This window comes from Hibiscus syriacus, unplaced genomic scaffold (assembly GCF_006381635.1).
Source record: "Hibiscus syriacus cultivar Baekdansim isolate YM2019G1 unplaced genomic scaffold, ASM638163v2 tig00112738_pilon, whole genome shotgun sequence".
In the NCBI taxonomy this organism is placed as follows: domain Eukaryota; kingdom Viridiplantae; phylum Streptophyta; class Magnoliopsida; order Malvales; family Malvaceae; genus Hibiscus; species Hibiscus syriacus.
In genome coordinates this window covers 1,542,932-1,570,409 of record NW_024063392.1, presented here as the reverse complement: position 1 = coordinate 1,570,409, position 27,478 = coordinate 1,542,932, and the positions used below count along the sequence as shown (strand labels likewise).

Here is a 27,478-nt window from a genome sequence, read left to right as displayed (position 1 = left end):
GTCTAGAACCCTTTTTGGTTTTCCATATTATTGAATGTATAGATATTTTGATTAGTTGATGAACCAAATAAGACTTTAAACTAGTTCATGTCGTGGCCAAGACCATCCCTGTGCACCATCATTAGCCAATTGAAGCACTAATTTTTGTATGGTGTTAAAATAGTTACCTGGTAACGTGTATTGAAAACTATAGAGAGTTTGAATCCAGTTCAGAAGATTAGTTTTTGGAGTAGTGAACTCTTTGGCTGAGGACGCATTTTCTCATCCCATTCTTTTCAGTAGTGTTATAAAGGGGAACCTCTTTGAAGGGTGGTTTATATTCCATCTTATGTGGAAATTCAAAATCAAAGACAGTGTAGGTTACGAGGATTAAGTGGTACTGTTAATGGTGTTTAGTATGGAGCAAATGGTTTTTGAAGCAAGCTGTAGATCATAGTCCACTAGCTATTCAGAGCATGTGCTAAAGATCTCCTTGGACCACTAAAGCTTTACTGTGGAATCCAACACTAACCAAGCAAACCCAAAATTTATTATTTTCACAACATTCTATAATTTATTTATCATATGCAATGCAAGCAGTTTCATTTGCAGTCCACCTGAAAGCCTTTCGCTTGTGATGAAGAGCTTAAACTGTACAATAGTAGAAATTACATATGAATACATTGGGAAGACAGGAGCTACATGTGACAAGTCGAGTTCAGCGTGCAGTTGGGAAATGGAGAGAGGAACTATTACATACAGGTATCAAATATAGACAAAGTCACCTCTCTTCCTCCAAGCATCCGTTTTACCGATGCCACTATGTTGTGTTGTGCTGTACCGCCTGTTTCCCCCTCCCTTTGGCAAGGCCAGTAGGCCTATTCACCAAGGCAAATAAAATAAATCAGGTGTACGGAATGAAAATTTATCGGATGCTGCCTACTTGACATTTGCAGAAGGTATAGTACTCACAAGATCAATGGCTTGAATCATCATTACTTCTGTTAGAGCCGCTGGATCTAGGGGTTGAAGCTTTGCCCTTCCCACTTCTTCCCCTACTGCTACCACCTCCCAAGCTCTTTGAACTCCCCATCCTACTGCAAGCTCCACCAGAGTGCACATCTGATAGGCCATTTTCCAGAGCTCGAACTAAATTCTCAAAGAAATTCCGTGTCACACTGTTATACCGGTAATTAATTAGATAAAAGACGGTAATACCAATTCTCTCACAATATATAAGGGTAAGAGAAAATACTTCACTAGTTCAATAAAAAGGGAACAATCTCCTTCCAAAACAGTTCCTTCTTTCCATGACAAACCAAACGAATAATTTCTTTGATAGAAGTTCATGGTAAGATTATCAAACTCTAGTTCATACCGAGTTGCATAAAGATTTTAGATGCTAAATATAATTCAAAATGAAAATTACCTGGTCAGTCCAGCAAGTTTTGAACGGAACTTGTTAAAATCTTTTAATGGTCCCTCTGCATTGAGGTAAACCTGAAGCTCCTTCTCTGCACATTGATGAAGTCTTTCTAACCCAGACTCAGCCTCGCCTGCAAGGCATACGGGCAATTAGAGCAAAGTGAACAGGAATATAAGGCCATTGCTTATAGCTTATAAATGCAGATACATAACCTTGAAGGTATTCAAACAATTGCCTTTTAGCATGTTCCTCTTCTGGTAAATAATATCCATATGCATAAGTCCATTTTAGGACTCTCCTACATTCTACTATCTGCACAAGAACAGAGACAATGAGCTAAAGTATATAGCTAGTGACAAATTTCCTTTTGGATTTACCTGTAGCCATGCCTCGATGATGAACTTCAGTTGTGATTCAGGTTGGCACTGTGTCTCACTCAACTTCTCAAGCTACGTTTACATGTAACCGTCAGCAGGTGCCATAAACTAAAAAAATAACAGTCTGAAGCAAGATAAAACACAATAAAGTGGGAGGGAACAAAACTAATCATCTTGCTTCCTCTAACCTTCTCTTCTTCCCTCTCTTCATTTTGTTATTAGTGAATTTTTATATTGGAATTATTACTGCCTTTTATATTTTTGGCAAGGGAGATTGAACCCTAGAGGCGTGGTAGCCAAAATGATGAAGATTGGGTGGGACGTCACAAGATTGGATGGGCGAGAATCTCCCACCAAACACTCTAAAGAAGTAGGCAGAGTGAACTAATATCGCGAAAAAGCGAAGATCTTTGGCAGCTCCACATCTTATATGACGTGTCTTGGGATAGGAATTTTTCACCTTAAATGATAAAATGCTTCAATGATAACATATAATTATCACTGGAGAACACGAATAATGAGCAACATAGTAACCTCATTTTAACGTGGAAGGCAATTAAAAATCCCATTAAATATTTCATCGGTTACACAAATCTTGACAGTTCAAAACTTAACAAGTGATACAGCCACACTTCGCAGATTCAATAGGTAAAACTTGGATGACTAGAATATGCAAATGTCATGAAAAGGAACACATTAAAACCAGTAGAAATACATCATAAACATAACCAGAGTTTTGAATTTTCAAATCCGTCTCAATGAAATTCACAAAAAATGGTGCAAAAATAATTAAACAGACCAGCATCAACAAACAGGAAGTCGAAAAAGGTTTAATAAGTTTGGCTTACATGCACAGACTGCATTTGCTGTAGATCAGCCTTTGCCTTTTGCCTAGACTGCATAAGTCGAAAAATGTTTTAACAATTAAGACACATGTTTTCTTATTTAATATAATCGCATAATATCCACAAGGTACTCCCAGAAAAAAAATTCAGCAGTCGGACCAATAAATACTGCAAATTCTACAAACTAATACATACTGATTGGTTGGTTGCCCATCGTTCATAATAATGGGTATATTTCTCTACAGATAATTTAGCCATCTCTCTTCGTTTCTCCTCCTCATCAAACTGTAAACAAATAGTATGGATCAGAAAGATATAAAAGAGGGCAGTTAAATCATGATGCACAATGACTAATGACAATCACTGGGAAATGCTGATGGCAAGAATAAGGAATCGTTTCCATACTGTGCCCTCTTTTTTTGCTGTCTCATAACGGTTGCAAGCATAATAACCACCAGTTACCTCACCATGATCTGCCCATGCACCAAGGCAAAGCCTGCAATGCATATGTGGTCAACTGACAGAAACTTCTATACAAAAGGAGAAAACATGCAGTTGGCACATGGGAGAAGAAGAAACTTGTTGGCACAAAATCTTTTGGTACAGCCTTCGTCAAAACAAAAATTTCCTCTCTAGTTGCGTATAACTGACAGTAGGGAACTGTGGCATAATTACTCGTATATAAACCCATTTGGAAAAGAGGGGGGGGGGGGCAGCCAAAGCCAAATAAGGTAGTGAGGGCATACTTCAATCAAAATACAAGCACTGCATATGTAAGAAAAAAAGCTCACCAGCAAAATTCAAATTTACATGGTGGTGTGCATGTCATATGCATACATCCGTGGTTCTTCTCTATTGGACGCTTGCATTTTGGACAAGGCTTGGAGTTGGCCAATATCCTGAAGATTAAAACGGACCAACATTATGAAAATATAGCATTGTATAATATAAAATGCGGAACTATTTAGTAATTGGACAGTCACAAAAAAGCTCATTTGTAGAAGGGGAAAACGAAAAGGAAACTTCATTAAGAAAGAAACTATCAAAGAAGGCATTCACTTTGTTCAATTCAAATGTCTTAGAAGAAAGTTAAATAATATGTAATTTAGGATGTAGAACTGACAAATTAGCTATCACTTGGACTCAAATTAGCATTCTCCAATTCTCCCCCCCCCCAAAAAAAAATTCAGCGTATTTTGAAGATCTTCGGAAGGACATGCCAATACCCATATGAATATACATCAGACACGTGTCAAACAAAAATACTTACAGAAAAATGAAGGGTTGTAGTAACACAGCATGTTTGTATAGACTTACAAACAGTGTTAACGAGAGATATTTATTTCACTTCATTTGGTAGCAAAAATAGTTAAATGCATAAAGCAAACATGAGAATCTATAACTATAAACATTACCATTTCCATAACCCTCTAATGTTATCATCTGACCTCAATAACACCCATTTCACCCCACCCCAAGGGTTGTAAGGAATCCCTTTCTCACTTTTTCTGATATTACTTCTGGTTGTAAGGACCTAGGTTTTAAAAAGCGCGCCTAGGAGCAGGGCGCATAGAAAAACGCCTCTGAAGTTCCAGGCGAAGCGGCATACAAAAGGCTCATCAAGACGGTCGCTTTTGAAGCCTTCTGAGAAAAGCGCTAAGTGCACCGGTTTGCCGCCTGATGAGTTTCACCTTTTTCTGTTCTTTTGTCATACCCTCACCTTTTTATATTCTTTAGTCATAATAGGTTTATAACACAGTAATATATAATAAACCATAAAGGACACAATTTTGCCGCCTGCCCCTTACCCTTCTTTATTATTTTGTTCTTACAAACTAAAAATAACAATAATATTATAAATAGAATAGAATAGAAAAATATAATTAAGATACGAAAAATATAATTAATATATAAATAAATAAGAAATAATTATAAATATTTTATAAATATAATGAATTTTTATAATTAGACTTATAATATTAATAAAATTTATTTACACAATATTTTCATCTAATATTCTGTATCAATTTTAAAAACAAATCATTAGAATTTAGTACATATAATGAAAAAATTGATATAAAATATTAACTAAATCAAAAATTATATATATATATATATATATATATATATATAAAGTTATATAACTTTAAAATATTAGCTTTTGGAGTGAATCAATAAGTAATGTGTATGGATATGTACTAGACTTGATTTATAATTTTTTTAGCACAAAAGGTGCGCCTCGCATATAAAAGTCGCAGATTTCTCCACATTCAAGCTCAGCATAGAGGGAAGTGAGAATAAGAAAGTTGCTACGTTAAGGTGGGCCATTCAGCATCAAACTAGCAACCTCGCTATTTGGTATTAATTAAACAACCTCACGCATTAGAATAAATCTAGTTATTATAACAAGCACCATACCAATTCATATTTTCAGACTCTGCACTGTTTTTCAGTATCCACTTGGCTACAGTTCCACAATCAACAGGGCGGTGAGCATCCTCAGTGCACTGAAAAGTCAAATGCACATTATGGGTCAAAATTCCAGTTTCCAATTTAGAAAATGAAAGAAAAGTAAGCAGAAAGCCATATGCATGAATTGTTAAAAGTACTCTAAACAGAAACAGCACCAAAGGATCTTACATTCCAACAAAAGACATATGAGCAGCGACAGGTAACATCATAATTTCCACTACCAAAAATAAAATCCACAGCGTAATCACACCCTGGTGCAGGACACCATTTGGTCTGCAAAATAACACATAAGAGTATAGACATGTTTATGATACCCAGGAGGTGAACATGAAATAATGAAAAAGGCTATACCTCTATTCTTATTAGTGATTCTGGTGCAGAATATATATTGCAGTAATATAGCTAAACTAATAAAATTAAACTCAAAAGGAACATATCAAATCAATCAAGTCATGGTTCTAATCCATGACAAGCTTGAAGAAACCCAATTTATGAAGCGACAATCGAGACAGAAATATTAGCAATATTTTCATACACCCTTAAAAAAAGACACAAAAGAGAAAGAAACATTTATGAATTACACAGTACTCCCAAGTGTGGTTAGGCACCACAAATTAATTGCAAGTGTAATTACTAGTTTGATAATTACGCCCTCTTGTAATCACAGGGAATTCTAATTCCCTAGACATGTTTGATTGTCAAAGTTCAACAATTCAGTAGGACCCACTAGTTAAAAATTGAATAAAAAATGTTTAAGTCATTATGGCTAATTATCCGTATAATTCCCCCAATTCTCAACCCCCTATAAGAATTGAAGAGTTGTAAAAACCAGAAATAAGCTGATGACAAATGTTCTTTTCTATTTTTATATAAATAAGCCGGAGCAGAAATAAGATAATATGGTTAAAATCTTGTTCACACAGAACTGCTAAAACGTACAACCAATTTTCAATTCAACGCCAACAAGATATTAACCATAAGGCACTAAAAGCCACAATACAAAATCTTACAACAGCACTACCAATTCAGTGGCACCTTATCCTTCAACCCAAATGACATTCATGAAATAGAATGAAAAAAATTATGTATGCATGTGCAAGGAGAAATTTTTTTGCAAACTTTAACTAGTGAAGGGAAAATAAATGCACAAATCAAATGCTACTCATGGGAATAAGTCCTATTACTTAACATTTTAAGTATTACCTTCCTATTGTCTTCAACATAAGATCTAATGAGATAACGGGAATACTTCTCTCTTTCTTCATCAGAAGCCAATGCATTTATCATATCTTGACCAACAACAGCAGCACAGGATGGATCAGGACATCGCAACGTCAAACATCCGGGACCATCATTAATGGCTGTGCTAATATAGCCTAAACAAGGGGAAATTTTATATATATATATATAGAAACTATATAAGAAAACTTCACAGGCAATAAAATATGGAAAATCTAGTAAACACACAAAAAGTTCAAATATTTGCAAAAAAACTCTCATACGGGAAAAGTCATTAAGAGATAAGCCGTTTCCTCTACCAAATTAAAAGTAAAGCTAGAACATCTGAACGATAATCTGGTCTACCATTGAGCTTAAAATCATAAGCAACTAAGGTACAACGTAGATAATCATGTAAAAAATATTTTTTAAATGTACAAGCTCATTACCCCTTCCCAGACAGCTTAGATATGTAAACCCAAAGCTTTAAGACAAAAACCTCCCAAATCTAACCAACAACTTTCAATACAATTCTGAAACTGAAAATTAAAAAGGGAAGGGTCCATTGGAGCATAAGCCTATATAACAACATTAATCCTTACAAGCTCTTCTAATCAAGAAGGGGGTTTTTAACGAGGCCTTCAATTCTTATAAAAATATATATATATATATATAACAACATTAATAATGGTACATAACTTCCACATAGTGACAAGCATTGTTGATCTTGCTTAAATCAAATTCTCTGAAAAAGTTCATTGGCCATGAATAAGCTTAATTATATCAATAGCCTAATTTCCACCAAAGTTCTAGACGCGTGTGCCCCCTAAAATCAGCAGGCACAAAAACTGATGGTTGCAATACAGATGACGAGCCTCTTTAAAGTATATTGATAATCTCTTGCAAGAGTTTCTTATCTTTCTTTCTTCAAAATACTTTTAGCAGTTCATGTAAATTATCAAATAGCCATTCCCTTGTGACAAAGCTTGATATAGAACAACAATCACATTCTTGGGAATGCTTTAAATCAATATCAAGGAAAAGTAATGAGCAGTAGTTGGGAAAAGTTTGTTATTATATGCAGAAAGAAACTGAGAACTTTCCAATCAACTTCCAGGATAATAGTTAGAACCAGATTAATCAATAAGGAAACCCCCTTATTATGCAACTGAGAACTTTCTAAGCACTGAAAACCATAGGTTCTAGACTGTATCTGACACCATATACCACTGACACTTTCCTAGATTCAAAATCCTAAAATCATTTGAGAGGCTCAAAATAATGGTATCGATAGATTCAACCAAAAAAAATATCTATTCTAGAGAAAAATGCCTAATGTAACATCTTTGATAGAAACACAAGAAACAAGGATAATCGAACAAGGAAATTAGCTTCAGAATGGATGGAACAGCTGAAGAAATTTCATTAGCACCCAGGACTTAGAGAGGCTAACAAAATCACATCCAACTAGAAACACTCCATACATTATCTTTGCTAATTTAGCACTCCAAAAGAAGCTTGAGAAAACACAAAACTTAGATTATATTCCACTTGGGGGGGGGGGGGGGGAAGAAATAAACTGAATTGCACAGGTGACGAAGATATATAAAGTTTTCTTTTCTCCCAGAACCTAAAAGTAGTTTTCTTAGCCTGAACTTACTGATCTTCCCTAAAAACTTTTGCCGAGTGGAAATCAATGGTCCTAACTCCTAAATTTAACTTTTTTTGGCGATCTGGCCTCATGTTGGCTGGTGGGACAAAGCAATCAATCCACCAGTTCTGAAACCACAACTACTAAAGCTCAGATTATTTTCAGCACAGGAATGTTGTTGCTTGCCAGAAAACAAAATTAAACAACAGTCAAAAGAATGACACACTAAAAATAGCAGACAGTAACACCAACCAAACAATGAACTTTTTAGTACGATGATATGAAAATAAAAGGTATGGCTGTATCACAACTGACCTGACCAGCAAGATTTACAAAAAGGATGACCGCATGCAGCAGCATGAAGTAGATCACAAAGATAAGAATCAAAACATATCCCACAAGTCATCTGCCAAAATAAGAGACATGAAGAAATATGAAAGACAAAAGCTGCCAAAGTGTGTGTAGCAAACACACAGAGGATGCCCTGGCTCATAAAATAGAAGTTAACTCCCACTCGAGTTTGCATCACTTACTTCACTACCATCTCGAAATGAGACTACACGCTTATCCAATAAGCCAACAGACCTGCGAACCTTTTCCTCATCTGCAAACCATTCGTCATGTACTTTACTGACGTTCCTGTAAGCAGAAAATAAACATAAATCACTTGAAACATCAAGGCACACAAATCTATCATCATCAAGAGATAGCAAAAGTATATGCACATTGTCCAAAACATTGAGAAAAAAATGCTAATCTTCACTCTGCATTTACATTGCTGCAGTTAAGGTCCATTAAAAATATGATTATTATCCTATAAAATGGTATTAACTCCACCCACTAAGTTATCTTCTAAAAAAATAACATGTGGAATGCTTTAACCCCAGTTGCGGAGTTAAAAAACAGCAATGCTACCTAATAATAATCCTTAAAAATAGATTTTCAACAAGTGAAAAAATCTGAAAATTTCTGAAGGGACAGGAGTGAAGAGATTATCTAATACAGAAATTATACCAATAGTGATCACTCACCAGTTATAATAGTGTAGTAGAATGCCTGCTTCAACCTTTGAGATGGAAAGCACAGTAGATATCCTAGTGATGTCTTCCTCTTGACGTTGACGAATATCTACTTCACTCAAAATGGTATAATTTTGCTAATAAAAGAAGAGAGACATATTTAGGACAAGCAGCTTCAAAAAAAAATTAATAGATTAACAAAACAGGTTCAAATACACAAACTTTTCAGACCATAATGCCGAAAAATGTTATAAGCTTGTATTGCAAACCACAGTGTTAATATTCAGTCCTACAGAAAAAGGACTGAATGTGTGCAGTGCAAGTAAAAAGCCACTTATGACTTCTGCAAAACACATTAATTATAAAACCTACAAAGAAGTGTTTCATTCTCAGTCATTCAATTTGTGCTAGCAACTATGAACATTAGAGAAAAAAAGGTTTTACAGCCATTCACGGTGGAATGTCAAGCATATTCCCATTCGTGCTAACAGTAGAGCAACATAAAAACGGTGAAAGAAAAGGGTCAGAAAATTAACCAGTTTAACAAAAAAAAGGCAATCAGCACCTGCATGTTGGATTTCAAATTGTATTAAGTAATGGCAGCCCGCATGATTGCATTTTTTCATTATGTTGAACACTTTGACTTATAATTTTGATATGTTCATTCAACACCTAAAGTAACTAAAATTCAAAATGCTTGGGGAAAACCAAAATTCAAGAGGCTCATGGGAATTTTACTGAACCAAGGGGTTACAGGATCATTTTATTCTGCTATCTAATTTAATTATAGTAACCAATGCCATATACTATGGTCCATTTCCATTTGTTCTGTTTAGTAACAACCTTGGTGCTGCAGCAGTTCATTATCTAGTAAAAATTCGATTTGTGAAACCAAAAACTTCAAAATTTTGTGTATATTTACAAATTCTGAAGATTAAAAAAAAAGCAAAACCAAAATCAAGCATATCAAGGTAATCAATGTTTGCGAGCATTACCTCCTAAAGATGCTATAATTCGTTCAATAAAAGGCAAGCCTAATTCAACAATAACGCGGCCGAAAAAGAAAAAACAATTTGAATGAAATTAGATACTTTCACATTTGCACGAAACAATCATTCATTCGACAATCATGTTTAACCAAAAGCAACGCACGCCAACAAATGGCAACATAACCCACAAGATTGATACTGAAAAAAAGGCATGAGCTTTAAATTCTAAAGGAAAGAAGAACAAATACCTGATGACTATGAGACGAAAAATCAACGGAGTCATCGGAATCGTGATCACTGACCTCGTAACCAGCATCATCGGCATCGGAATCATCGTAAGTATCCATGGCCCCAGCATCATCATCGCCGTCACTGTAGAAATCGTCTTCCCCCGATTCGTTGGCATTGTTCATATAGAAATCATCCTCCGATTCCATTTGGCAGCAGCTGCTTTTTGTTTTCCTTTACCCCTTCGAAATTTGTACCAAAAATCAAACCTAATCAATAAATTTTGGGAGAAATTAAAGGAAACCAAAACCTAGCAAGAATAGTGAGATGAATGAAGGGGGAATGGGTGGTAGATACGTGGATAAGGGAATGGGAAGGGGGGAAAAAGCAGAAACGAAATGGAAACCGAAGGAAGAGGAATTTATTTAGAGCTCAATTAATTCTGGCTTTTGAGGAGTGGACAGTGGAGAATCGAAATGGGAAGCAATCACTTGATTTTATTTTATAGAGTTAATAATTATATTTAGCAAATATAAATTTAGTAATCCGAAATAAATGGGAATCAAATTCCAGATTTTTAACATCAAGGATGTATCGTATCCTTAGGTTAAGCAACGCTTAAGATTAATTTGATTAAACCAAAAAGCCCATTACGCCCGCCTTAAACGTGCTCCTGCAAACATGAATACACGTGTCAAATTCTTTGTAAACTATAATTTGCATCACTCAACTTTTATATCATTTCCTTTTTGGTCACTAAGTTTTAGAAAAGTTTAATTTAATTACTCAACTTATGAGATTGATTTTTTAATCCCTAGACAAATATTTCTATAACTCTATGATCACATGGTTTCTTTTTATTGATTTTTGATCCATATAATAGTCACCCAATATTTTGTTAATATTATTTTTATACATATTTATTGAATTAAGCTCTCCGCCGATTATTTCTAATTCATCATTTGTCGTTCTCATTCTATCACCTGTTATTCTATTATGTTGCCTCTCTTTCTAAATCGATCATTAATCGAACACTCACTCACTTCTAAAAACATTCGGACAATTGTTATATTATGTGGTACCTTATTTTCTAATCATATTTTTTTATATCGAGAATATTTATTTTATGACAATTATATCACTTTGGTTGTTATAATTTAAGGTGAAACTATTTTTTTCTTAGTATTTCAATAAAATTAAAATATAAATGAAACTCACTTCGAACTTTAGCTTTCCCAAGCATTCATATGAAGGTATTTCACTTGAATGTTCTTACATCAAAGAATAAGCTAATTAAGCACTTTTTTTAGGAGGACTTAATGAACAATTTGCCCCTTTAATTATATATGTTTTTATCGAATTGCCTCTAAAGTTTTTCCCTTCTTTGTCCTAACGTTTAATTATGTTACCCACTTTCATCCTATTTTTTAATGCTATTAATTTTCTTTTTCCAATAAAATTGTATCAAAGGACCCTTTTGACCTGATAAATACCAACCACTTCAATGAAAAATGGTCAATGATATATCTAATCTCTTAAGTTTTTTTAAATCTAATCTAATATTAATATTATTTATAATATTATAATATTTTATTATTTTTATTTAATAAACTAATATCATCTAATAAAATAACATGTGACATCATCTTATTATTCTATTAAGAAAAATTGGAATTACATAAAAGTGACGATATTTATATTGATATAAATAAGAAAAATGAAATTATGGATGAGAAGATTTAAATTAAAGACTATATACGAACCTAACGATCTTAGTGATTAAAGAATTTGTTATTATCTCTAAATGTAATGGGTTCGATCACCGAGATGGTACATGCGGAGTTTCTTTCATTCGAAACCTCATGATATTTTTTAATAGCACAAAAAGGAATGATAAGTTCTAGACGGTGAAAAAAGCACAGAAAATTTAGACATTCTACTCACTGCAGATCCATTCTCCATACCAATTATGTGGAACTTAAATGGGAAGAAGCGGTCTTTTTTCTTCCTCGTGAACACGATGACTAGCCTGGAGAAAATTAAAAATAGAAAAACATTAGTTATAGTAAATGCGGGAAAAAGTTAAAGATAAAACAGAATATTTTAATAGAAAACTGCCAGTGAAAGATCTGACATCTTCATTAGCTCCAGCAGTCATATTTAGCAACGATGCATCCTTAGACCTGATAAGATAACGGCAAGTTAGCACCTTTAGTTTACAGTGGATCAGAGAACTACAATACTGGGAAAACTGAGCATAACAACAAGATGTTGTAGTGTAATGAGATTGAGAAATACGTAAAAGGCGATTAACTTTTACTACAAAACAAAGGCAATGAGCTTAAACTGGAGGTGTCTCTTGTATCATTTTCGTTTTCCCTCATCTGGATATGTCCTAGCTCCCAAGTCCCAACCCAGGGTCTATAAATCATCATAATCATTCCCAAACTTCTAAATAGATGTTCCTTCAATGGCCTTCAACCAGCCCTCTGAATAAGTTCAACAATTGAACAGAATCGCAGGACACTCTCCAAATAAGTTCTCTCAGAACAGAATCGGTAGACCCAATTATGATGATACCTTTGTTGACCCAATAAAAACAATGTTTCTAGACAACAAAAGTTGATATGATATGTTAACAAAAAGGCATAAAAACATCTGAGATAAGTCTTAACTCTTAAGAACTCTTATTATTCCAAGGCCTCTTAGACTCCATTAGTCATCACTATCTGCTCATTTTAACCCTCCCTTTCAACTAGTTCATGATCAGGAATAGAAATAGACTACGGTCACTTTTGAACAATAAAGGAGAAAAATGAACCTTTGGAAATCATAGATCCAGTTATTTCCATAATCAACATCCAAGTATAGAGCAGTTTCCTCATGGTTCACAAAAATAGCATACAAGAAAAAGGTATACCTCTTGCTGTCTTGGCTATCCACCATCTCCAAACTACCACTTTGTTTTCCATTTTTAACCTTTGAAGTTGACGAAAAAAACTGAAAGGAAGAAAATATACACCACAATTATAAGCAGTCACTCCCTATCATCACAATAGCAGACAAAAGAACAACAGGGTATGAGTATAAAAAAATAAGCAGGTGTAGGTCTGTGTGTGCCTCACTGGCCAGCATAAGCATATAAGAGAACCTATATATGCTAAAATTACCTGATGCATGGAGATGATCACAACTGATATTCCTAAAACAAAGTTTATGGTCAGTGTGTGACCAAACAAAACAGCAGATGCTATGCCAGTAAATATCGTGGCAATAGTTGAGGAGTACTTTTTTCAAGATTGTATCTGCATGAAAAAGGAATCATACTTGAGAAGACAAAATACAAACAATATGAGAAGCCTATAGACAGTGAAAGATAAATAAAATAAAGTATAGTGCCACTAATAACGCAAGAGTCTAAAAAAAATGTGAACAGTCAGCCAAACGTAAGAGAATTTTAGTGTAATATACTGAAATATGGGAACTGGTTTGTCAAATTTTAGAAGGGTAGCCAAAGGAATTATGTTGTATCATAATTGTCAGAAAGTAGATTCCTAATTTAAAATTAACTAGGATCTTGTAAATAGTCTTATAATTCTTAACTTGAAGGGATTTAATCCTTACCTAGAATAGGCTACTTTCCTAGCATAAAAGTTTCCTAAGATAAGCTATTGTTCTGTGTATATAACCGTATACTTCTTCTATGAAAAATATAATGGAATTACTCCATTTTTGACATGATATCAGAGCTAGTATAGCCTATTTTCAGTCGTTGTTACCCCTTTTTTAGAAACCTTCTTGTTTATCAAAATCTTTTTTTAAGTACGTAATACTACCATGGTTGAAGTAGTCTACACTAGTAGTTCTAAAACTGCTTAGGAAGTCACAATGAATGAGGGGCATTATTCGAGTTCAACAGGGGATTTGCATAACGTATAATCTCCTTACAAACTGAATAGGAAAAATTACCTCAAGTGGTCTCAACTAGTTCGAACGTTACTAAAGAGAAGAGGAAAACTAAGTCATCTACTTGAGATAGGACCTAAAGTAGGAGACCCTGGGTTTGATGCTTGGGATGAGCAGGATTCACTGGTAATGTCCTGGTTGTGGAATTCCATGATTCCAAAAAATCAGTGATATGTGTATGTTCCTAAACACAACCCAAGAAATATGGAAGGCAGTGAAACAGACCTATTCAAAGGTTTGAGATGCATCATAAATCCATGAGATCAAGACCAAGATCTCATTACTAAACAATAAAATCGATCAATTACAAAATACTCCAATTTATTACAGAACCTATGACAAGAACTAGATCACTATCAGTGTATTCAAATGAGATACAGTGAAGATTCAGCCATTCTAAAAAGATTCGTAGAAAATGATCGAATCTATGATTTTCTTGCTCGACTAAATATTGAGTTTGATGTAGTAAGAGTTCAAATCCTTGGAAAAAAAGATATTCCCTCATTAAATGATATAATTGCAATCATACGTGCTGAGGAAAGGAGAAGAGGAGTGATGATCGAAAATAGTCAAATGGAAGGCTCAGCCCTATCACAAGGACTGTAATCGAGAAGAAATTTAGTCTGGAATAGACGATAAATGAAGAAAATAGGCAGGCGACAGTGAATAAAGACTCCCTATGGAGCACTTACTGGAAGAAGCATCACCACAAAAGAGAAAAGTGTTGAAAACTTCATGGAAAACCTCAAACAACAAATAATTTTTTTTAGAAAATGGAGGATAATAAAAGGGGCAAGGACGTGCATATGCAACAAAGCAACTTACTGGAAATTCTCAAGAACAGCTTGCTGAATTCAATAGAGAAGAATTTGAGAAACTTAAGAATCTACTAGGGCCCCTTGAGAAACCCTCTTCCATAAGTACATATAGTCTGGTTTTCTTAGGTATATCCTATTATAAATCATCGGATATACCTACCCAAAGTTCCTGGGTAATTGACTCAGAGGCTACAAACTTGACCAATTCTTCACTTAGACTTGTCATATATACATCTTGTTCTAGCAACAAGAAAATAACAACATCAGATGGTACAACTATAATAGTTGCTGGACAAGGGGATATTATCATAAGTGAAACCCTCACTCTTAAAAATGTTCTCCATGTTCCTAAGTTGTTCACTAACCTTATTTCGATCCAGAAAATAACCATAGACACTAACTGTTGTGTTCTCTTTTATCCCAACCAATGCATTTTTCAGGATCTAAAGTCGAGGAGGATGATTGGACATATTAAATAAATCAACGACCTATATTATCTTGAAGACCCTGGTGGACAAGTTAGTTCCCTGAGTCCCTCACCATTATCCCTTATGTCAGAATCCCAAACTAATAATGATAAAATATGGTTTCATCATTTTCGCCTTGGTCATCATTCCTTTAAAATTATAAAGTTCATATTTCATTCTTTGTTCAAAAAAAATAAGTGTTGAAAATGTTGAAATAGAGAGAAGAGTATTGAGAAACAATGACTTGAGTTTTCCATTGATTAAGAGTGGATATATATACACAAGATGGGGCACATAGAAATAGGAAACTAGCCTAGAGTTAGTGGATTACAACTAATTACAAGGCACATAAATAGGAGACTAGCCTATAGTTAGGGGATTACAACTAATCACAATGATATTATAATTGATTACAATAATTTAAAATTTAAATAAAATCTGTTATAATTAATTCTCTAATATGCCCCCTCAAGATGGAGCTCCGGAGGAGACACTAATCTCCTTAAATTTTGGAATCGGCTTCGTGGAAGCGGTTTGGTAAGAGTGTCGGTAAGTTGATCTGCTGAGGAAACATGAGTAACACGAAGAGCACCTGATTGAACTTGACCCCGAATAAAGTGATAGTCAAGTGCCACATGTTTCATACGCGAATGAAAGACTGGATTAGAACAGAGAGAGGTGGCACCAACATTGTCGCAGTAGATAACAGGCGGTGTAGGATTAGTGATGCCAAGTTCTGTGAGAAGGGAACAAATCCAATTGAGTTCAGAAATAATAGCGGCAATTGATCGATACTCAGCTTCTGTGAAGGATCGAGCAACTGTACGCTGTTTCTTGGATGACCAAGAAATAGGATGACGACCAAGATAAACAATATAAGCACTTGTTGAGGTATAGTCATCTTTGTTTCCACCCCAATCAGCATCTGAGAAGGCATGAAGGGAAAGTGGATTTGCCTTGTGAATGAATAATCCATGAGTTAATGTGCCACATAGATATCGAAGCAGTCCTTTTGCAGGATTCTAATGTTCAGACGTCGGGCGATGCATGAATTGAGAAAGCTTGTTAACATCATATGTTATGTTTGGGCGAGTGAGGCAAAGATACTGTAGACTGCCAACAATTGTTCTATATTCTATGCAGTCAGTTAGAGTTGTACCTGAATGAAGTGTAAGATTTCCATCTGTAACAAGTGGTGTAGCAACATGTTTTGCATCAATCATTTTTGTCCGAAGAAAGAAGATCAGTGATGTAGCGCCTTTGAGTAAGCAACAGACCGGATGGAGTGGTTAGAACCTTAATATCGAGAAAATAAGACAAGGTGCCAAGATCCTTGATTGAAAATCTTTGTGCCATGAGGTCAATGTAGCATTGAATAATATTGGTGTTGGTGCATGTCATAATAATGTCATCCATATAAACAAGTAGATATATAGTAGTGTCACCTGAGTGAAGAATGAATAGGGAAGTGTCTGAATGAGAGTTTGTGAACCCAGACTCAATGAGGAATTGGTGAAGTTCAAGGTACCAAGCCCATGGGGCCTGCTTGAGTCCATATATAGCCTTCTTTGGTTTGCATACATGTGTTGGATTGTATTTATCAACAAATCCTGGAGGCTGGGCCATGTAGACATCTTCGGAAAAATGGCCCTGAAGAAAAGAATTATTAACATCCAATTGTCGCAATTGCCAACCTCTACTGAGTGTCAGGTTAGAACAAGCCGTATTGTTGTCGACTTGAAAACCGGACTAAAAGTGTCATGATAATCCACTCCAGGTCGCTGATGATAGCCTTTGGCAACTAATCTAGCTTTCTACCTATCAATAGAACCATTAGGAAACCGTTTAATACGAAAAACCCACTTACATCCAACAAGGTTATACAGAGAATTAGATGGAACAAGCTCCCAAGTTCCATTCTGAACAAGAGCATCAAACTCATCATTCATAGCTTGTCTCCATTTAGGATCTTTTAGGGCTTGAGAAACAGTATGAGGCTCAATGTCTGATGGTTGAGAAATGATAGCAGTGAGGTTTATTTTGGTTAGGGGTTTGTGGATGTTGTTTTTCGATCTAGTGGTCATGGGATGGGTATTTTGATGGGTGTTTTACGCTATGATTGAAGCAAAAGAGGTCTCAGAATTGTGTGGTTCTAGTGGTAAATGTTCGATGATGGTTTCTTGGCGATTAACCGAGCTGTGTTCGGGTAAAAGGAGATCTATGGACAGGGATCAACGGTCGACTGATGAGGAAGGGCAGTGGTCTGTTTGGATATTTTGTGACGGATGTTGACATGAGGAATCCCTTTGTGAAGGCGTATTAAGTGAGCCACTTGAAATTAGTAAAATTTGGACTGGGGGAAGCCATTTGGAAATGATCTCTAGAGTGGGACGCGATAGGTGGATTTGGTGAGTGCTAAAGGGAAGTGAGTTTTCAAGAAATTTGACATGACGAGAAATGTATATTTTAGAAGTAGATAGAGCAAGACAGATATATGCACTTTGTGTTGAAGAGTAGCCAAGAAAGACACAAGGAGTGGAACGAGAGTCAAGTTTATGTTGAGAATAAGGATGAAGCCACGGATAACATAAGCAACCAAACACCCGAAGTTTAATGTAGTTGGGTTGAGACTTAAAGAGTTTCTTAAAATGAGATGAAAGATGTAATATGGGTGTTGGCATACAGTTGATGAGATATACAACAGTGGCAAAAGCGTAAGTCCAATAAGTTAAAGGCATTAATGTATGAGTAAGGAGAGATAGACCAGTTTCAACAATATGTCGATGACGTCGTTCAGAAAAACCATCATGTTCTGGTGTATGGGTGGTGTAGTAAGATGTGATATACTATTGGTGGAGAGGAAACGATCAAGGGCTTGGTATTCACCACCATTATCTGAATAGAAGATAACAATTCAATGTTTAAATTGGTTTTTGACTAATGCCTTGAAACTTATAAAGACATCATACACATGACATTTTTGTTTAAGGGGATTATACCAAATATATTGTGTATAATGATCAACAAAAATAACATAGTATTGAAAACCATCAACATAATAAATAGGAGAGGTCCAAACATCAGAAAAGATAAGTTCAAGCGGGTGAGATGAGGTTAAAGTAGAAGAAGAAAATAGAATTTTATGACTTTTATTGCATGAACAGGCATTGCAATGTGTGAAGGAGGATAACAGACTAGACAATGGTAAAGGAAATTTGGAAACAATATTTTTCATAATAGTAAATGATGGATGGCCTAGTCGAAAGTGCCACTCGGACGAAGTGGTCTTGACACTGGAAAATGCAAGTAATGGTGGAGAGGAAACTGAAGGGGATGTAGTCGGCCACTCATATACGCCATCCTTAGGTTCACCCATCAAAAGGATTGTCCCTGTGTTTAGATCCTTCACTTGAAAAGCAGAGGGTGAGAATTCAACAGAAACATGGTTATGAGTGCAAAGTTGATAAATCAAAATTAAGTTCTTTTTCATGAAAGGGACACAAAGGACATTTTGTAAAGTAAAGGTGCAAGAGAAAGTAGGTATGGTGGTAGAACCAATATGGGTTATCTGAAGAGCTGATCCATCACCAATCATGACATCATCAGATCTTTAGTACGAGCTATGAAGAGAGAGATTTCTCAAGTCAGATGTAACGTGGTGAGATGCTCCATTATCCAACAGCCAAGTAAGTGTAGTGTTGTTTCCTAGAATAACATGATTGGCTCGTGGTTGCCAGGGTGTGGAGGGGCGATATCCCTGAGAGCCTTGAGGATGAGATGTTGGAGATTATTGATTAATGACAAGCCGAAACATTGGGCATCATTTGGAAGTGTGTCCTTGAGTGTCGCATGCTTGACAACAACCCAAATAAGGTTTGGGTTGGCGTTGATCATGAGGAGAAAGTATAGTAGTAGGGCCTGATTGTTGTGAGTTGGTGGCTGATGGACGCCAATTTGGACGATTCCGAAAGGTCGTGGGATTTACCGTGGCTGGTAGTGATAGGGAAGGTGGTTGAGCGGTCTGAAGAGATGCTTATTTGTTGAGAAGTTTCTCATGAAGTTCAGCAAAAGAAATTGGCGTGTCACGGGCATTAATGGCATTAATGACAGATTTATACTCATCACTTAGTCCTTCTAGAACGCGAACAATAAGATCCTCATCATCAATTGGCTTCCCTAGAAGAGTAAGTTCATCGACACGAGTCTTTATCGCCTGCATGTATTCACTAATTGATTTTGAGCCCTTGTTACACCGCTTTAATTGTTCCTTCAACTGTTTAATATGACCACGAGATGGTTTGGTGTAGGTATTAGCTAAGGTTTGCCATGCATAAAGAGAAGTTGTGGTGTGGGCAATAAGCGGTTGCAGTGAAATGGAGATGGCACCAAAGAGAGCGCTAAAAAGGAGACGATTCTGACGCTTTCAGGTTGTGTACGCCATATTTGGAGATATAACACCATTGACGGTGACGGTGGGTTGTGGTGGAGTTTGAGTGCCATCAATAAAGTGATGAAGATCATAACCTTCAAGAAGAGATTGGATTTGAAGGCTCAATGTGAGATAATTAGTGGATGACAATTTGGTGATATTGGAGAGATTTATTGTAAGGAGAGGATCTTGAGAATTTTGGATAGTAATAGGATCGTTGGTGGAAGAGGAAGTCGTATGAGAAGCCATTGAAGGGACAAGTGACGTACTTTTAGATATATGTATATGAAGGATCGTGGTGTTTTTGAAGAAAAAGAGAGAGAGGAAAATATGCTCAGAAAGATTAGGCTCGTGATACCATGTTGAAATAGAGAGAAGAGTATTGAGAAACAATGGCTTGAGTTTTTAGCTGTTGGCCTAAAGATAAGTAAGATAATGTTAATTTGTCTTAAAATCCTATTAAGTATCCAACTAGGCTTCTTAGTACCCTTCAATTCTCTAGTGTTTTATTGGTGCATCTTTTGTCTTCTTTGGATTCTGTTTTCATAGTTCCTCATAGCTTCGGCTATAGATGATTACTTGAGGTCATGTAATTATTTTAGATCCCATATGACGTATAGGGTGAGGGCTCAACAGAGTGGTGTTAATGAGACTAGACTTAGAGTTTGTTCGTTGAATGTAGGCATATTAATTGCTAGGCTGCTGGAGCTGACCGACGTACTTAGTAATAAGAAAATAGATTTTGCATGTATTCAAGAGACTAGGTGGAAAGGGGCCCGCATAAGAAAGTGTAATGGGTACAAGTTGTGGTATTCAGGTGTAAATAACGCTAGAAATGGGGTGGGTATCTTGGTATCCTTTAGGCTTAAGGAAAATGTAGTTGAAGTTTGTAGATACCGTGATAGGATCATGATGATTAAGGTTATTATAGAAGCAAAAGTGGTAAATATCCTTTCAGTGTACGCCCCACATGTTGGTCAGGGGAGGGGGAGAAATATTACTTCTGGGATCAATTATATGATGTACTTAGGAGCATTCCGGAGGACCAAAGAGTTTTCATAGGGGGTGACTTCAATGGCCATATAGGTAGTGCAATCGACGGGTATGACGGTGTTCATGGGGGTTTCGGTTTTGGTAGTAGGAACGAGGAGGGACGTACATTGCTTGAATTTGCTACTGCACACGATATGGTGGTCACTAACTCCTTCTTTAACAAGAGAAATGCGAACTTGATTACGTTCCATAGCGGGGGGCATTGTACCCAAATCGACTACATCCTGGTTCAAAATCGGGATCAATGGGCTTGCATTGAGTGTAAGGTGTTCCCTGAAGAGGCATGTGCATCACAACACAGATTGTTGGTTTTGGTGTTCCACGTATACCACGGGGGGAGCACTCATAGGAGGGCTAAACTTGGTAAACCTAGGATCATTTAGAAGAACTTACATGGAGTGACAGCTGATGACTTTAGAAGTAAGGCTTTGTCAAATACAGTTTTTGGAACTACAAACTCAAATAATGTAGATATATTATGGAAAAATATGGCAAATTCCATCAGAGAGGTGGGCAAAAACACTCTTGGGTTGTCAACAGGGAAAGTCAAGGAACATAAAGAATCGTGGTGGTGGAACGACGAAGTCTAAACTAAGGTAAAGATAAAGCAAACTTGTTTCAAGGAGTTTCTACAATGCAATGACGGCGAAGAAAGAATGAGAGCTAAACAAAGATACAAGGAGGCAAAGCGGGAAACCAAGAAAACAGTGGCTAAAGCAAATGATAAGGCATACGAGGAAATGTACAAGATATTAGACACCAAGAAAGGACAAAACAACATCTTCAGGCTTGCAAAATCTAGTGAGAATAAGAAAAAGGATCTCAGTAGCATTAGGTTTATTAAGGACAACAATGGTGTTCTTTTAGTGAAAGATCATGATATTAAGAGGGTTTGGGGTAGTTATTTCTTTGGCTTATTTAATGACGGTGCCTCTCCCTGTAGAGATAGTACCGTTGATGGGTCAACCGACCATCATACTACAGCCAATGACTTCCCTACAAGCAGTATTGGGTTTGAGGAAGTCAAAATGGCTCTTAGAAAGATGGGAGGAACAAAGCTGTCGGTCCAGATTAAATTCCTATCACTGTGTGGTTGGCCCTAGGAGAAGAGGGAGTTAAGTGGTTGACCAAAATCTTTAATATTATTTTAGAGACTGCCAAGATGCCAGAGAAGTGGAGAGAGTCTACGGTGATACCAATATATAAGAATAAAGGAGATCCCCAACGTTGTGGCAACTACAGAGGTATTAAACTACTCAGCCATACCATGAAGTTATAGGAAAGGGTGATAGAGGCTAGGTTGAGACATGTTACTAGGGTTTCGAAAAACCAATTTGGCTTTATGCCAGACAGGTCTACTACGGAGGCGATTCATCTACTTCGACGGCTTATGGAGAAATATAGGGAAAAAAGAGATCTTCATATGGCGTTCATTGACCTTGAGAAGGCGTATGATACCGTTCCCCGCGATATGATCTGGAAGACCTTGGAAACGAGACGGATCCCAACTGCGTATATCCGGGTGATTCGTGATATGTACTGTAGATCTACTACATACGTCAGGACTATAGTTGGTGACACCGAGGCATTCCCGGTGGAAATCGGACTCCACCAGGGGTCAGCTCTTAGCCCTTACATCTTCGCCTTGATTATGGACGACATCTATTATGCGATACCAGACGGTGTTCCATGGTGTATGCTTTTCGTTGACGACATTGTCCTAGTTGCTGAAACAAAAACTGAGCTGAATAGTAGACTAGCTACTTGAAAGACTTCTTTGGAAGAAAAAAGTATAAGGATCAATATTGAAAAGACAAAATATTTATATTCAAACTTCAGTGGGAACCAAAACGATAAAGATGTAGAAGTATGCATAGAAGGATTGCTTCTGGAGTTTTGTGTGACAAGAAGGTGCCTCTAAAACTTAAAGGAAAATTTTATAGAATGACAATAAGACCAGCGTTGTTGTATGGATCATAATGTTGAGCAATCAAGAAGGATCACGTAAGGAGGATAGAGGCCGCAGAAATGAGAATGCTTCGATTGGCATGTGGTAGGACTCTGTGGGACATGACACCTAACTCTGCTATTAGGATGTCCTTGGGGGTGGTACTTGTATCCGAAAAATTGAGGGAGGGAAGACTACGGTGGTTTGGGTATGTTCTTAGGCGACAACCGTCGGATGCGATCAGGAGAGTAGAGTCGATTATAGTAGACGGTGCCAGAAGGAGATGACGACCAAGGCAGAAGTGGGAAGACTTCTTGAGATCTGATTTGAAGGATTTAGCCCTTACCGAGGACATGACTTTTGATAGGAAAGTATGGAGACTTAAGACCAGGGTAGCCGAGTAGTGCGGGTCACAGCCATAGGGTGTAATATTTCTATCTTCTTTTTAATGCTTTTGTAGTAATTTCCATGACTTCTACTTTTTATACGTTTGTCATTGGAATTTATGAAGGCTTAAAACTAGGGTAATGGAGTAGTGTTGTCTTAGTTTAGGTTTTAACCCATTTGACTTTATTCCTTCTCGTAGCTTGCTATCGTTGACTTCTGTGTATCATTCTTAGGGATTTTTACGCTGGGTCTTACGTTTCTGTCTATATGCAGAGATTTTTACACAGGGATTATTTACCATTACAGACGCGCATATGAAGACTGCATACAAAGACTGTTCAACTATGTATTTATTTATTTATACATGCATTGCATTTTATCTTTATTTTAAATTTTCTGACTGTCGGAGGTCTTCCACGGAAGCTGCTCTCAACCTGGCGTTGGGGGCAGCCTACTGCCCTACTTCCCCCTTTACAATGGGAATAGGGTTTTTTTGTTGTTGTTGTATATATACACAAGATGGGGCATATAAAAATAGGAAACTAGCCTAGTGTTAGGGGATTACAACTAATTACAAGGCACATAAATAGGAGTTTAGCCTAGAGTTAGGGGATTACAACTAATCACAAGGATATTATAATTGATTACAATAATTTAAAATTTAAATAAAATATGTTATAATTAATTCTCTAATAGAAAATTTTCATTGTGACATCTATAAAATTGCAAAACATAAGCGTACATCCTTTCTATTAAGCAATAAAAGAAACCCTAACCCTTTTGATCTCATCCATAATGATATTTGGGGGCTATCTAATGTTTTAAATATATTTAGGGCTCATTGGTTTGTATCATTCATAGATGATTGTACGATAGTGTCTTGGATCTTTCTCATAAAACACAAATAAGATGTAAGATCAGTCTTTAAGACCTTTTATAATATGATAAAAATCTAATTTAGGATCGAAATAAAAAGATTTTGATCCGATAATGCCCGAGATTACTTCAACCAGATCTTGTCACCTTATTTTCTAGAATGTATCATACACGAGTCCTCATTTGTTACACACCCCAACATAATGGAGTTGTTGAGAGAAATTTTAGCCATATCCTTGCTATAACCAGAGCACTCTTATTTAAAAAATATCCCTAAAAAATATTAGGGGAAACTTCTTTAACTACCTGTATGTTAAACAAATTACCTACAAAAGTCGTTGATTTCCAAAGTCTGTTCAAACCCTAAAAAAGGTCTTTCCAAATTTCAATGCCTCCATTAACCTTAAACCCAAGATATTTAGTTGTGTTGCCTTTCTCCATGTTCACTCTCAAAATAGGGGAAAACTTTATCCAAGAGCTTTAAAATGTGTTTTTGTATGCTGTTCATCCACTTAAAAGGGATACAAATGTTATAATCCAACTACAAAAAAATATTTTGTCTCTGCAGATGTTACCTTTGTTGAATAGGAAAACTACTTCACATGTCCTTATCTTCAGGGGGAGATTGCATTTAAAGAAGATAAGGACAAAGATCTATTCCTTATCCAACTACTTCTTGATCTTCCTTCATCCACTCCAGCCACTACTCAGAATAGTAACTGGTTGCCTACTGACTAACCAGATTCTGATTCATCCCAACAAACTTCAAAAACTCCCACAAAATCAACTGAAACTAATACACTTCAGCAAAGGGCTTAGGGTACTTCCTTTAATGGTCTAGTCGAAGAGAAAAACACCAGCACATGTCTAATCATTCTCCTCTCCTAAATAAAATGAGGTAACCACTAACCTATATTTAATCAAAATATTGTTACTGAGAACTCTAATGAACCTACTGATCAAAGGGATTTCGAATTTTCTATTATAATTAGAAAAGGGAGAATAACATGCACTAAAAATCCTAGGTACCTATTTATGTCTTACGAGTACCTGTTCTATAACCACAAGACTTTCCTTACTAATCTAAACAATATTAACATTCCTAAGGATGTATCCGAGACGTTAGAAGATGAGAACTAGAAGAATGCCATGCAAATTGAGATGAAAGCTCTTGAAAAAAAACATGATATGGGACTTAGTAACACTGCCAGAAGGAAAGAAGACAATAGGGTGTAGATAGGTATTTACAGTGAAGTAAAAAATCAGATGGTTCTCTAGAAAGATACAAAGCAAGGTTGGTGGCCAAGGGGTACTCTCAAACATGTGGGATAGACTATCTCGAGACATTTTCTCCAATTGCCAAAATGAATACTGTCAGAATTCTGTTGTCTTTGGCTGCCAATCAAGGCACTGTATAAGCTAAAACAATCCCCAAGAGCCTGGTTTGATAGGTTTAGCAAAGTTATGCTAAAGTTAGGCTATAAGCAAAGTCAAGGTGACCTCATCTTATTTGTGAATCACTCACATTCAAGGGGACTAACTATCCTATCAATCTATGTAGATGATATTATAGTTACAGGGGATGATTTCAGAGGAATTGACAACTTAAAGAAGTGTTTGGTGAAGGAATTTGAAGTCAAATAACTTGATAGATTGAAATATTTCCTTATAATCGAAGTAAAACATTCTCAACAAGGAATCTTCATATCTCAATAAAAATATAACCCAGAATTATTGGAAGAAACATACAAATTGGGGTGCAAACCAACAAAAACACCAATAGAGGCTAACCACAAACTCAGTGATACAGCAGAATGTATAGCAATGGACAAAGGCTCATATCAAAGGCTGGTAGGAAAACTTATATATTTTTCACACACCAGACTAGGCATTGCCTATGCAGTAGAGGTCAGGAGTCAATTCATGCATAATCATAAAGACTTACATTTGAAGGTTGTTAATCAAATCTTATAGTACTTAAAAGGCACACCGGGCAGAGGATTTTTTTTAAAAAGGGGAAATTTAACTCTAGAAGCATAGATTGATGTTGATTATGCAGGATTCGTGGTGGATAGAAGGTCAACCTCAAGATATTTTACCTTTTTGGAAGGAAATCTTGTGACGTGGAGGAGCAAAAAAAATGTGGTGGCTAGATCAAGTGCAGAAGCTGAGTTTAGGGCAATGGCACTTGGGATTTGTGAATTAGTATGGCTGAAGATAATCCTGAAAGACTTGAAGGTCAAGTGGGAAGGCCCAATGAAGTTATAATGTGATAATAAATCGACTATCAACATAACCCATAACCCGATTGAACACGACAAGACAAAGCACATTGAAGTGGAAAGACATTTCATAAAGGAAAAACTTGATAGCCGATTAATTTGTAAGCCACATGTGTCTACTGGAGATCAAATTGTAGATATACTTACCAAGGGATTACCTGGAAAGTATTTTCAAAAATTGGCGTGCAAGCTAAAAATAGAGATATCCATTCCCAGCTTAAGGGGGAGTGTCAGAAAATAGATTCCTAATTTAGAATTAATTAGGATCTTGTAAATAGTCTTATAATACCTAACTGTAAGGGATTTAATCCTTTTTTATAGAAGATTAAGCCTCCTTAAAAAACCCCTTCATACCCTCCATAACGTAATATGAAGGACATTGGAAGGAGGAAAAGAGTGTCTATGACTTTTATTAATCTGAACAATAATACACTACCAGTCCCTAACATCCTGCTCATATACCATAACACTAATTACATAAGACTGAAAACAAACTCCGTACATAAATGGAAACATTTCCTACACCTTAACACACCAAATACATAGCCTATTAATCAACCTATACCATATTTAGCTAATTTGTCCGCTTCCCAGTTGGCAACCCTCAAGATATACCTTAAAGTAATATCCTTCCCTTCCATAATAGAGACGATATCCTTCACCAAGGATTAAAACATAGGGGTGCATAAATCTGGATTTTTGATTCACTTCAGTGCATTACTTGAATCCGATTCTAGAATAATCCTCTGATTAAGAATAATCTTCTGATTAAGAATAGATCCTGATTCATTCAGAAGACACAACCCCATTTTGATCGCCAATAATTCTGCCATAATAGGAGGTCCACCCCCAACTTTATCTGAGAACCACTAAAGCAACACACCACTACTGTCCCTAATCAGTCAACCTATACTACCTTTATCCTATCCCTTCACCATCGCTCCATCAATATTAAGCTTTATGAACCCATCTGGAGGAGGAACCCATCAATTTGGTTGAGAACTACCTTTTTTCTGTCTTCCCACAGAATCGACAAGTTTTATATCAC

The 27,478-nt window shown here is 36.2% G+C and overlaps 1 protein-coding gene across 2 annotated transcripts; it reads right to left on the bottom strand.

Moving 5' to 3' along the window:
* Positions 1–534: 534 nt before the first annotated feature.
* On the bottom strand, positions 535–10,413 carry LOC120182972 (probable E3 ubiquitin-protein ligase ARI7). Of its 2 annotated transcripts, XM_039187782.1 has the most exons (16): positions 10,225–10,413; positions 9,000–9,124; positions 8,502–8,607; positions 8,284–8,374; positions 6,303–6,475; positions 5,268–5,372; positions 5,046–5,134; positions 3,419–3,526; positions 3,033–3,123; positions 2,823–2,912; positions 2,631–2,678; positions 1,783–1,854; positions 1,618–1,717; positions 1,409–1,535; positions 952–1,157; positions 535–857 (listed from the first exon to the last, which is right to left on the bottom strand). In XM_039187782.1, the coding sequence occupies exons 1-15, from the start codon at positions 10,411–10,413 to the stop codon at positions 956–958; spliced, it is 1,716 nt and encodes a 571-aa protein (XP_039043713.1). In that variant the 3' UTR covers positions 535–857; positions 952–955. The 2 variants fall into 2 exon arrangements, with proteins under 2 accessions (XP_039043713.1, XP_039043712.1); XM_039187781.1 differs by lacking the exon at positions 535–857 and having other exon boundaries at positions 890–1,157.
* Between the last annotated feature and the right edge of the window lie 17,065 nt (positions 10,414–27,478).

Coding starts and splice junctions, on each gene's coding strand:
- LOC120182972 (XM_039187782.1), bottom strand. CDS start 10,413: ATGGAATCGGAGGATGATTTCTATATGAACAATGCCAACGAATCGGGG. Junction 3,527..5,045: donor GAGTCTGAAAATATGAATTG/GTATGGTGCTTG, acceptor TTTAATCTTCAG/GATATTGGCCAACTCCAAGC. Junction 1,158..1,408: donor AAACTTGCTGGACTGACCAG/GTAATTTTCATT, acceptor CCGGTATAACAG/TGTGACACGGAATTTCTTTG.